This window comes from Excalfactoria chinensis, chromosome Z (genome assembly GCF_039878825.1).
Source record: "Excalfactoria chinensis isolate bCotChi1 chromosome Z, bCotChi1.hap2, whole genome shotgun sequence".
Taxonomy (NCBI): domain Eukaryota; kingdom Metazoa; phylum Chordata; class Aves; order Galliformes; family Phasianidae; genus Excalfactoria; species Excalfactoria chinensis.
Genome location: NC_092857.1, coordinates 22355331 through 22368684, shown reverse-complemented (window position 1 = coordinate 22368684; position 13354 = coordinate 22355331). Strand labels below are relative to the sequence as shown.

General features: G+C 42.5%; 1 protein-coding gene across 3 annotated transcripts in view; it reads left to right on the top strand.

Annotated features, from left to right (window-relative positions):
• Nucleotides 1–12662, top strand: part of PDE8B (phosphodiesterase 8B) — a 70847-nt gene extending 58185 nt beyond the window's left edge. For all 3 annotated transcript variants that reach the window (XM_072358881.1, XM_072358880.1, XM_072358879.1), the window contains exons 14-22: nucleotides 215–379; nucleotides 1185–1230; nucleotides 1653–1788; nucleotides 2854–3052; nucleotides 3622–3839; nucleotides 4274–4409; nucleotides 7274–7441; nucleotides 10121–10250; nucleotides 10584–12662. In XM_072358881.1, coding sequence (XP_072214982.1) covers nucleotides 215–379; nucleotides 1185–1230; nucleotides 1653–1788; nucleotides 2854–3052; nucleotides 3622–3839; nucleotides 4274–4409; nucleotides 7274–7441; nucleotides 10121–10250; nucleotides 10584–10699 — 1314 coding nt within the window. In that variant the 3' untranslated portion in view covers nucleotides 10700–12662. The remainder of the gene's footprint in view (nucleotides 1–214; nucleotides 380–1184; nucleotides 1231–1652; nucleotides 1789–2853; nucleotides 3053–3621; nucleotides 3840–4273; nucleotides 4410–7273; nucleotides 7442–10120; nucleotides 10251–10583) is intronic.
• Nucleotides 12663–13354: the final 692 nt, after the last annotated feature.

The following is a 13354-nucleotide window of genomic DNA, read 5'->3' as shown; positions in this document are numbered from 1 at the left end:
GTACTACATACCCTTCTGCTCTCACTTCCCAGGAGTCTACCAGTTACTCACAGATGGGCGCCAGGGACTCAAAGCAAGCAGTTACATTTTTGAGTTAAAGGACTGAGGGAAACCACATAACTTGCTAAGTGGGAAGTAGTGTAATCCAGTTAGTAATGTTACAAAGCAAGAAAAATATTTGGTATTCACTCTTCCTTGCCTAATCTGCTTTCAGGTTATTAACATAATTAATGCTGCCCAGGAAAACAGCCCCATCACTGTAGCAGAGGCCTTGGACAGAGTTCTGGAAATCCTGCGGACAACAGAGCTCTACTCCCCTCAGCTAGGTGCCAAAGATGAAGATCCTCACACAAGTGATCTTGTTGGAGGTCTGATGACTGTAAGTAAAATTAGTAAAGATGAAATTACTGTTGGCAGAGTCATGCATCACGGTTCGGTGATCCGCTACCAAAAGCAGCTGAAGCAGAATTGTAATGCATCACTGTTTCACTTAAATGTTTTGGCTTATGTACCACCATGTACTAAGACACAGCTATATCTCAGTCTGTTGGATGCATTCATCCTCATATAAGAGTGAACACAGTCACCACTAGAAACCATATAATCTAATCTGCTTTGTCTCAAGTAGATACTTTTTAGAAACTCTAAAAACTTAGATGGGATTAGAGGGATTGTTCTACAGCTACTCAACCTGACAACTAGACGAGAATAGTGGCCCTTACTTTCATCAGGTTATGACTTTGGTCCTCTAACAGTAGCAAAGCTGTCTGCCAAAGACAGACTGCCTGGATTTCAACGTGGATTGCCCCATTTTGTAATGAACACTGAGCTAATCCTTGTCAAAATAATGAAAAGGAAACAGAAGATAAATGATGGTGGTTAATGTGAATGATGAAATGCTTCAGGTGCGAATGGAGGGGTCAAGGAGGGCTCTACACAGTGTGGTTGGTAATATCCTTTCTGGAGGTCTCATGCTAGTGTTCCTCAGATCCTTTCATGTCTGTTTTGAAAGGCTGTAAAGCAAGAATGACACTTATAATTCTATTATAGTGCTACAAGTAGGAGCAGTACTTTCAGTGCCTAGGCACAGTAGCTAAGAGGCAGTATGTGTACAGTGTTTTTCCAAGTAACAAGACATGGAAATTATTTTTGCCACAATTTCTTAATAACTTTGTTTATTTTAGGACGGCTTGAGAAGACTGTCTGGAAATGAGTATGTGTTTTCCAAGAGTAAGCCACCATTTTAAATTTCTCTTTGCATGTGTAATTTTATTTGTAAATGCTAATGACACAGAAATTCACTCTAGCAGTGGGAGCAATAGTATGTCTTTGGAAACAGTCATCTAAGTGACTGTAGAGCGAGTGTTGGACTGCCTCCATTTTGGATCTGAAGCAGGTTCAAATAGCTAAAGCAACACATTTAAAATGTAGAAAATCAGGCCAGAAACTTAATTTAATTGTCATTTGTTGAGCTCTTTCATTTATTTCCGGATAATCTGAAGTGACAGAAGCCACATGTGGTAGGCTTTTACAAACTTTGTATTGTAAGAGAAAGAGCTGTTTTTCTTAAAAGAGTTGTTTTCTAAATAGAACACTGCATGTAGAAAGAAAAAATCCATAAATGCTGTAATTCCCAAATTCTATTTCATCAGATATGAACCTGAGCCATAGTCACCTTTCAGTGCCAAATACTGTCAGTGATGTTCCACCTTGTATTGCACAGCTCCTGGATAATGAGGAAAGCTGGGACTTCAATATCTTTGAATTGGAAGCTGTTACAAATAAAAGGTACTTGATTCCTTTCTCTGGGTGCCCATAAAACTGTTGCTGAGATGTTGCTGTAGCATAAAGTGCTCTGCTCAGGAAAACTGAAGAAAGATACTGCAAGTCTGTGAGAGCTGTCTTCCTATTTTCTGTGAGCATGAATGTACATGTTTGTACTACCTACAACATCTGCAAGCCAAGCATGGATCAGGGTTAGGATATATGCATAGGACACAGGAAACTCTTTATAGGCTGTTGTCCTCTCTGACAGCATCTCTGACCTTCACAGGTTGTTTTCTATTCAGCTCCTACCTTGTTTGACTCCCACCAGATTTCTAAAGTCACGCCATCAAAGCCCAGCATTGTTACATTCTGGGTGTCCCACTGATGCCTTCATTCCTGCTACTGCACAAATGGTCAGGCTGGAAAAAGCAAGCTGCTCCCCTCCATCACCTAAATCACCCTACGATTTTGTGAGCTGTGAGACAACCATGGCTTTTGGTTATAAGGATAAAAACTGGTCTGGAGGATGAGCCAGTGATAGGATCAAGAGACTGAGATTGTGATTATTGCAATGATTGTAAGACATTATCAGCATAGTTTGCATGTTGCCAACCTGATACATTTAGGAAGTAGGAATCTGTACCCACAAATTCACAAGATTACATGAAGCTGTAAGTATTTGCACTTTGTCTTATTGTTTCTTAGCCTTTGGAATGTGGCTGTGTTAAAATTGTGTTTTTTCTCTTCAAAAACAAGTGTATTTTTGATTGATTAACAAATACTCAAAACACAAAGGAACAGAGCTTTTAAGCATTTCTACCTGAGGCTTCTTGAAACCCAGGATAAAATCATAAGAACTGGTGAATCCGTAGTGGAACTGAGCCACATTGCAGAACACATCAAGACTGAAAGAAGATGTAACCATTCATAACCTAGTTGGTTAGGCTTTATAGAGGTTCAGGTGCATTAGAGTTAATATTCCCCCCACCTTTTATTGTTAAGGTCTTGTTGGTTTATTTGATGAAAACATCACTCTTTAGGAGTACTTACATTACAGCAGTGCTATTTTCTCTTGTTGTTTCCTAGGCCGTTAGTTTATTTAGGCTTAAAAGTTTTTGGCCGGTTTGGGGTCCCTGAGTTTTTGAACTGCTCAGAAGCCACGCTGCGAGCATGGCTGCAGGTGATGGAAGCCAACTACCACTCCTCCAATGCATACCACAACTCCACACACGCTGCGGACGTCCTGCACGCTACCGCCTTCTTTCTGGGGAAGGAGAGAGTTAAGGTAAAACTGTTGCCTAGGAGCTGGGAGTTGGGTGTGCTTGCTCAAGTGCCACTCTGAACTGCCGTTTTATATGCATCACGTTTACTCAAATAATGGTCCTGACTCCATAAGGTTACTCTGCCCTTGAAGTCTTTTCCTGTGATGTCTGCAGGCCCACACAGTTTCTCTGAAGTCTGTTGACGGGAGGAAGGAATTCATACTTTTAACTAGCAACAGTAGGGGAAAAAAGATATTATTAACTGACTAGTTCCTTAGTTCTTTGTAAAGCTTTGCAGAACGTACAAGGTCTGTGGGAGTACCAACAGTATAGAGTCATTCAGACAGATGTGCGAAGTGGAAAAGTGCCTACAAGAGGATGTTGTTAGGTAAAATCTAAATTAATAGAATTTGGATGAGCATAGAGGATCTTGGAGGAGTTAACCAGTGTGCACAGTGAGTGAGGAATGATTGCAAGGATGTGGGTCCCTGCACTCAAGCTTAAGGTTGTTTATTTTTGGGTACAGATAGATGATCAGAAGTTATTTTGTTGTAATTTTTGTGCCATGTCATGATCTCTCTCTCATCCGTAGGGAAGCCTTGACCATTTAGATGAGGTGGCTGCATTAATAGCAGCCACCATTCATGATGTAGATCACCCTGGACGGACCAACTCTTTCCTGTGCAACGCAGGCAGTGAATTAGCTGTCCTTTACAATGATACTGCTGTGCTAGAGAGCCATCACACAGCACTGGCATTTCAGCTGACGGCTAAAGACAGCAAATGCAACATTTTCAAGAATATTGATAGGTAAGTCTGCTAGAGAAGGACAGTGTGTCTGCGAGGACTGGTGGTTTGGGGATTTCAGTCTGCTGCAGACTAAGAGCCTAACTTCTGAACCAGGAAGTGTGATTTGAGTGGAGACATCACTGATAATTAACCTCTTCCAGAATTCCAAGTAAACGTTATTCTAAAATTGGCTTTGATTCCTCCACCCTGTGCTCTGCATTTTGCAGCACTGTATTGTTTGGAAGCACAAGGGTAACTGGTAATCTTGTATGCACTGCAGTGGCATGGTCCAGTTGGCAGGCCCTTCTTAAACCCTGCACCTTTCATAGCCATGAAGGCATCGGCTCGTGTGTGTGAGCTCCTGAGTTGTGTTTTGCAGCAGTCTGGGAAAGAACGAGGTGAGGACAAGGTTCTGTCTGGCAGGCTTGTGAGCAAAAACTACTTTTGTTTCCTAGAAATCACTATCGGACGTTGCGCCAGGCCATTATTGACATGGTTCTGGCAACAGAGATGACAAAGCACTTTGAACATGTGAACAAATTTGTGAACAGCATCAACAAGCCAATGGCATCGGAGGAGACCAGCTCACATGTGAGTGCTTACATGACTTTGCACCTCTCGGCATTTCAGTGAAGTTTTTCCACCATAACGTGAGGTATCACTTCATTCACATTGTAATGGCTTGCACTAAGGACACAACTGGATTTGTGATCTCACACTTCAGTGCGTGAAGGAATATTTCCTTCAGTTTTCTATGCCTGTCTGGACTCTGATTCTATTTTGTAAGCCTTGCTGTCAGAGCTTTTTTTGCATTCACAAAACACGGAAGCAGATGCTTTTGTACATGCAAAATACATGGAACCAGGTCAGCACTGTGCCTGCAATCCTGCCTCTGAGAGGTGGGATTTCCCTAAGCCTTGATCTCTGAGGAAACTGCAGTTTTGTTCCCATGCCATCAGGAGTCTTCAAGCCTTGACGAACAACTCTGTTGCTTCCTCACCTCTCTCCACCTGAGCCCCATTCTTAATTTCATCAAAAGCAATCTGGGCCATTTTTCATGTCACTTCATGTGCACTAATGTTCCACATCCAGCCCAGACCTATTTCACACATTACCTATGTGTTTACTAGCTCAGGCCCCTCTTTACCTTCATTTGTTGCCTCTCAAGGTTGAACATTTTCTGACATGGTTCTCCTCACTAACCTAAAGATCGTCTTATCATCACTTGGTGAAAATAGTGTTTTATTAGAAATGGGGATAAGAAATAAGAACAAGGTAAAATTCAGTTATACTAAAAAATGAAAATAGCTTCTGTTACTTCCCCAGAACTCAACATTTTCCTCCATAAACTGTCATGGATGCAGAAACCAGCCAGGACTGGTGAGGTTTATGACTTCAGAGTCGCTTTAGCTGGCCTGCCTGTAGGGATACTGAGCTCTGTTCTCCCAGCAGTCTGAGCTGGAAATCACAAACACACCTGAATTTCATTGGCTCTGTGTGCCCTTTGCACTGTTAGGCCCCAGCGCTTCCAAGCTCTGGAGGGCGCACTGGATGTGGCACTGGGTCTGAATTTGCCTGATGCATCAGTGCTGCTAGAACTCATAGGGTGCAGAGGGACAATGGTTAGACACCACAGAGTTCTCCATCACTGTTGTGCATTATGCTGCCATCACATCACCTAAGCAGAGCTTTTCATAGCCTAGTTCTCATGGGACAGGCCAGCCAAGACAGCAGTGATTCCGCTCTGTGTTGAAGCACACAGAACAGTAATACATCAGCATGCCTCGCTTGGTATAATCAGCCGCTTTCAGATTTCTCTGCCTGTAATTCTAAGGTGGCCAAACAGCAACTTGCTCCAACTTCTGAAAAGCTCCAATTTTGGAAAAGCTCACTGAGTTGGCAAAGGGAAATCAGCACTCTCGGATGGTGCTGCATGTCTTCCTCTGGCAGATCAGATGCATTTCTCCACCTCCATCCTTAAGAAATCTCCGCTCTGGCAGCCCTGACTGTAGGATTGGTTCTCAAGTCCCACTGAAAACACAGTGTTTCCGAGCTCCAAATGCATCTGTTCTAATGGTTCCTGGACAGCTTTTATATATTCTCTGTATTTTCTATTCCAGTCACCACAATGTACCCGTAGAAAACACTGGGTTTTTTTGTGTTGTTGTTTTTGGTTTTTAATTCAGCCTCCTTTATCTAATCTGTCTCTTTTAAACACACACCTTACTGATTTGCTCTTTTCCCTAGTGTAGGTTGTTCTGTTCCTTATTTTTAATGGTGGCTCTTCATATTCTTGATCTTGAACAGCAGTGTATGAGCAGGTCTAATCTAGCAGCTCTTTCCTGGGCTGCCCATGCTGAAAAAAATAACTGCTAAACATAAAGTTAGAAGATTAATGCTGAATTGGGAACTGCAGAGTATCTGCCCATAAACCACAAAGACATTAATTTAGCAGTGGTGGTAAAAAGTATTTATGTTCAATTTTTGACTCAGAGTTGAATTTAGCAGTGAAGGGCGGCCATAACTACACAAATGTATTATTTTGAGAATAGTACTAATGCCGTGTTGAGCTGAGGTGGAGGCTTTTTATTACTCAGTAAGGAACATAATATACCTGTGCCCTTCTAAACTATTTAGGACCCAGAAGATGATGCCACAGCAGACATTTCACAAATGCTCAGTGCCCTCCATTCATTCTCCACAGCAGTCAATGGATGCTTCAGTATGTGCCTGCCTTATAAGCACACAGAGACTTTCTGCCCTCAGTCTGACACTACTCCATTTTCCTACTGTTAATCTCCCACAAGAGGTGAGGCTCAAATTTAGCAGGTACCAAAGACCAAAAGGTATTCCAGGCCTAAGTTACAAAATCCAGCACAAGAAATGAGCAAGTGCCATTGAAAACACTATGGAATTGAACACAACGCAACTGAGTGGCATACACTTGCATTTCTGCCTCCAAAAGAAACTGTGCACATCACACCACCCCTCTGTGCCTGCCTCAGTTTCTAATCTGTGAATTAAATCTGAAAACACCCACCTGGATGAAGCAGCCTCCTCCCATCACAGCCCCCAAACTCTAAACACAGCAGTGACGATGGTTTGTCAGCTTGCTGTGGGAGGATGACTCCCTGCTCTGGTCCAGTTCCCAGAAGGCAAGGCTGGGATGCAGAGGAGGACGACCTACCCTAGCTAACAGAGCCTCTTTTTATTTCACAAACTGTATTATTTCTGAGAACCTCTCAAGCTGCCGTCAGTGGTGATGCTAACATCAGCTACTCTGTAAGGCTGCTGTTCCAGACGTTGCTTTTTCCTCTGACTTCCTGGTACTCTGCATGGAGGGAGAAGGCACCAGGCTGGGTACCCACCTGCCGCATAAGCACTGCTAATAATGATAGATCTACTCCTAGCAGGGATGCTGGCCATCAGTACTGATAACCAACTCTCTGTTACAGAGTGAAGGCACTGACTGTGAATGTACAGCCAACATGAAGAACTTTCCAGATAACCAAACACTGATCAAGCGTATGATGATTAAATGTGCAGATGTAGCAAATCCATGTCGTCCCCTAGAACTATGTATTGAATGGGCAGGGAGGATTTCTGAGGAATATTTTGCACAGGTATGTACATTTTTATCACTGGATTATTATCCTGTGTAAGAAGGTGGCTATTAGCTGGCCTGTTGTTCCAGTGGAATTTGTCTGGCATCACCATGGACTCTGCAGTACAGTTTTCTCCCCATTCATGAGAAGAATTCACTCCAAAGTTATTGTTTCTTCTGAAGCTTGTGGAACAGAGTGGTAGAAGGGCTTCATACATTCAACTTTCTTCATCTAATGGAAACTAAGTTATTTATTTCTCTGACATTCAATCATCATCACTGTTCTAGCTTCTAGTTATCTACTAGTCAATACCTGTCCTGAATAGAGCATGAGGAGCAATTCTATGCCTGATGAACTCCTTAACTGAATGTGATGCTGATGCTTTCTCTTCTGAAATGGTACCTTCTATGATGGAGTGACAGTATTGGTGGACAAAGGGAAGGCAACCAATGTCATTTACCTGGCCTTGAGCAAGGCTTTTGACATCCAAATTGGAGGGATGTGGATTTGATGGGTGGACTGCCTATTGCATAAGAAATTCGTTGAAAGGCCATAGACAGAGGGTGGTGATTAATGGTTCTGTGTCCAGGTGGAGGCTGGTAATGAGCAGTGTCCCACAGGGGTCTGCCTTGGGACCGGTGCTCTTTAACATCTTTATCAATGACATCAATGATGGAATCGAGTGCACCCTCAGCAAGTTTGCTGATGACACCAAGCTGAGTGGTGCGGTTGACACAGTGGAAGGAAGGGATGCCATCCAGAGGGACCTTGACAGGCTTGAGAGGTGGGCCTGGGTGAACCTAATGAGGTTCAACATGGCAAAGCATGAGATTTGCACTTGGGCCAGAGGAACCCCAGGCATTTATACAGACTGGAAGGAGCAGTCCTCAAGAGTAGTCCTGCTGAGAAGGACCAGGGGTCCTGGTGCATGAAAAACTGAACATGAGCCAGCAGTGTGGTCTTGCAGCTAGGAAAGCAAATGGTATCGTGGGCTCCCTCAGAAAAGGGGTGGCCAGCAGGGATAAGGAGGTGATTGCCTCTCTCTACTCTGCCCTCGTGAGTCCCCAGCTGGAGTACTGCATCCAGATCTGGAGACCCCAAAAGAAGAAAGCTGCTGGAGAGGGTCCAGAGGAGGGTCATTAAGATGATCAAAGGACTGGAGCACCTCTCCTACAAAGACAGGCTGAGGGAGCTGGGCTTGTTCAGCCTGGAGAACGCTGCAGGGTGACCTCATTGCAGCTTTCAGTACCTAAAGGGAACCTACAGGAGGGTTGTCAACCCCTTGCAAGGGTAGATAACAGCAGGAAAAGGGAAAACTGTTTTAAATGGAGGGAGGGAAGATTAGGTTGGATGTCAGGGGGAAGTTCTTTAACATGAGAGTGGTGAGGTGCTGGCACAGGCTGCCCAGAGATTTGTAGATGCCCCATCCCTGGAGGTGTTCAAGGCCAGGTTGGATGGGGCCCTGGGCAGCCTAGTCTAGTATTAATTGGGGAGGTTGGTAGCCCTGCATGTGGCAGGGGGGGTTGGAGGTTCATGATATTTGAGGTCTCTTCCAACCCAGGCCATTCTGTGATTTTTTCCCTTTAGGATCATTACCACAGGCAGAGGATGGGGCATGCCAGTATGCTGGCACATGGGCAGAAAAATGCTTATCACGTGGGATCCCTAAGGACAGAACTGGAAGCCCAGTGTCCTTTCTTAATACTTAATTTTTCTAACACAGACAGAAGTATCTTTGCAGTGAAGATTCTCCATTTTGAAGAAGTGTTGGATTTTTTAGCTTTTATTTGCCACTAATGGTATCAAAACCTGTAGCTTGGAATGGAGAGACAGAAGGGTGGGTGGGAGCCCTAGCATACCCACCATGCAAATTCAAGAGTATAAAGACAACAGTTGTTACAGAGAGAAAAGAATACTAGTAAATAGGACATGTTCATTTTAATACATTTAATATATTTGAGTGTTTTCAGAGCAAGATCAAGGACCATTTTGAGATGCAGCTCTTGAGCCTCCAAGGTAGCATACTAGCAGGCAAGCTAGTTTTAAATTGCCAGTCTTGGGCAGTAGCCACCCTACAGCAATAGAAGGTGTTGAGAGCTGCTCTCCTTTTCATTCACATCATCTGGTAATTTTGGGGCTGCTTTGCTGCCTTGTATTCAATGCTGACAGAAGTACTTCGCGGGTGTTGATTCTGATTGGGCTTGTTGGCTCCACCATTACGCTAAGAGTAACACTATCAGTCCTCTTCCAATTATGGTCAGAGTTAAATGGCATAGTCTGACTTCTGTTATTCTTTTAACACGAGAGAAGCAAAGCAAGTACAGGAAGCAGCATCCCTCTTACTTAAAAGACAAATGGTTTGGAACAGCGACCAGAGCTGTGGACAAGCTCAAGTCTGTCCTCTGCTAAAGGACTCTGAAACTCCACTTTCCATTTTTAGCTGGTGTGCCCCAATCGTCATAATAGTGTTCTGCCTCACTTGAGCTAAGAACAGTCACAGCACCGCTGCAGCAGTACCTGTGAGGTGGAAGAGATGTTAATTTCAGTCCCTGTTCCAGAGGAAATAAAGCATGGGAAGTTCACCTTTGGAGTTCAAAGTTCTGTCTGAAGCCTCCTACTGCAACGCATTTAGTCCCCCTGGCCTTGCTGTTCCAAGTTGAAAGGCTGCAGAGGCTAACTGGTGTTTCATTTTCTTAGACAGATGAAGAGAAGAGACAGGGCCTGCCTGTTGTGATGCCAGTATTTGACAGAAACACCTGCAGCATTCCCAAGTCTCAGATTTCCTTCATTGACTATTTTATAACAGACATGTTTGATGCATGGGATGGTAAGTTGAATTTGATTTCTGTCACCGTGCAGTGAGACACTTCCCATTTCACAAAAGCTGAGTACTTACCAGTTACGTAAAGAGGGAAGGAGCAGCAGCTTAAAACCAAGTTATTCTAAGTAGGTCTTCTGAAAAGCAGAAACCAATATCAAAGTGTTTGCATGACAGGAAACAATGGCTGAACTTCTCATACGCTAAGAAAGGCATTAACTTGAAGGAGAAAGACCTGTTAGCATTAACTTACAGGAGATAGGACAATGCTGATTTCAAACAAAGCTGGGTTGTTCTGCTGCACATTTTGTACATGTAGTGAAACTGTTCCTCTTGTTTCAGCATTTGCACACCTGCCTGTTTTGATGCAACACTTGGCCAATAACTACAAACACTGGAAAATGCTGGATGAGTTAAAATGCAAGAGTCTCAGGCTTCCGTCAGAAAACAACAACTGACACTAAAGCAAGAAAAACAGACCTCCCGATCTACCAGTTTCACTGTGAATCGCTTATTAACTTGGATACAATGGGGATAGTTTTTCCTTTCAAGTGAAACTAAGACTGTGTGTCAAGAACAAAGTATTTTATCCATCATTTTTAAGCTTCTCTGAATTCAACACAAAAATAGTTTCGGAAAGGCCATAAACAAGTGCACTTTGGAAATACATTTCTGTGGCAGATAGATAAGGTACTTCCAAAACTAATTTCCTAGTACTGAATACGAATCTGCCAAATCTTGTATCAAATACAGCTGCACCCACTAACACTTCGCACAGCCGTTTCCCAGACACAGGTAATGCAGTCACCAGGAAAATAGTAAGTTGACCAACAACCATAAACACTTCTCAGTTACCTAGCATAAATTTGCCCTGGTTCTGCCAGTGTTCTTTAGCTCTTCAACCAGAGTTGTAAGGAGAGCATGCACAGTAGAACAAGCAAACCTCAAGAAGCTGGGCACATTAAAAAGAAACCCAGCACTATTTAAAGCAAAACTTTCAGACAATATAAACCTGTTCTTCCTTTTCTGTACAAAAAGCGAAATGCCCATAAATTGGCTACACAGCGGAGGAAAATAAGTGTGTTCTGTGTAATTGGTGCCATCCACGTTTATCTCTGCCATCTTAGATATTAACACGTGACATTCTGTCTACCTTTACATATAAACCATTGTGGCAGTAGACCGACATCTCTTTTTTATGACGTGATGGTTGTATGCAGTCATCTATTAAACAGGTCCAAACGTTACAACAAGGCCATACATTGTGCTACTTACTTATGATATGAGCCTTCATCTTTAATAAATAAATACATAAAAATAAAAGTTTCCAGGTTATAATTTATAACAGCATTACAATTTGTACTGCTTTTTTCCTTCCTAACAGAATGCTGCTTTGTTTGGTCATGTTAAAAAAACAAAAAACAAACAAAAAAAAAGCATTCCAAAAGTTGTAAATAAGTAAAAATCAAACACAGTTTTTCATTGGTTTTAAAATATGAAATTTACGCTAAAGCTTCCTAAGCACAAGCGCGTATTTTTGTACGTATCATTTTAACCACACGCAGACCGTGAACACGAGTTCAGGTTTTAGACTTATTCTCCGATTATTCAGTTAATAAATAATGGCAGAACTGCTGATTTTCGAACACTTTGCACTGCAGGCAGCAGGCAAAAGTGTTAGATCCGTGACTTGAGTTGAAACCAAGGGTCTCAAGGCAGACTCTTCACCACACCCTCACAGCGTATCAACAACTGAACTAAGAAAAGAATAAAAGGAGCTTAGGTAGCTGTGGAAGAAAAGCGACAGTGGTTGTTTACTGCAGGTAGCTTAGGTAATGTGCCAACCTCTTTTGTATGTTTTGTACCAAGTTTGGAAAACGAAATGAAACATTCATAAGATGTTATGTGCAGAGAAAAAAAAAAAGTGTATATAAGGTATATTTTTGTTAGAACTGTAATAGAAACTTACTTTTGGTTGCTATGTATTAAAATGCTGCACTGTGTACATTTGAAGAATGGTGTTTCTGGTGAAAGATATATATTCATTATTTCTTATTATATATGCAACATTTTTTCAATGGGTTTTTATTCAGATGAGTTGAACCTCTGTTTTTTATACAGTAAACTGCTTTTACCATTCTTTTATTTACAACTAGTGCTCTCAGTGGTTGTATCTTAACTATTCCAGTGACTGAATGCTCACTGCAGCTTGCATTAGAGAAAAGAATTTAAACTTCCAAAGCTTTCAAAGTCCCTGTAAGATCATACTGCAGAACTGTAAGATCACAGCCATGTAAAACACTTCAATTCAGTATTGATTCAGTATTGTCACAGCTCTGTCACACAATGAGGAATGTCAATGGTAGAAGGAACATAAGAAATAAAGTTCAGCCTCAGTACCTGACTTAAAGCATTAACGTGAAATATTTGTTGCAAGATCCTGTGTTTTCTTACCCAGACAAAGTCAAGAAGTAATTCACGTGGAGCAATGTCCCCTTTAAGAGTAGAACAAATAAGCACGAATTAACCTTTATGTACCACTTCTATGAGACTCTTTCCTGTCCCACTGACTAAGTCTGTTGCTTCATGCTGTTATCAGTAAGTAAGTGCTTAAATTGCCTCTTTTCGCTGTGCAGATCTTTAGGGTATTTCTGACAGAGACTTCTCCTTCCACAAGAACACACAGAATTCTGCTTTATTGAGATCTGGAAAAAGAAATTTAAAAGGAATCACAGAAACACTGAAATGCCCATTGCTCTCCAGACCATTCACCTCCTTTGCAGCCCTCCTTCAGATGCTCTCTCACAGCTTTATGTCCTAATCTTGTATCACCCCAGTGGCACCCAGTGCAGGAGGTGAGGCCACAGAGCAGAGTGGGACAACCCTTCTCCTCACCTACTGGCCATGCTGGGCCTGGTGCACCACAAGGTTGCAGGTGGCCTTTTGGGCTTCCTGTATACACTGCTGCCTCATGTTCAACCTGCTGTTGACCAGAACAAACAGATCCCTTTTGTCAGGGCTGTTCTCCAGCCTCTCATCCCCCAATCTGTACAAATAGCCAAGGCCGCAACAACGCAGCTACAGAAACCAGCACTTGCTACTGTTAAATTCCA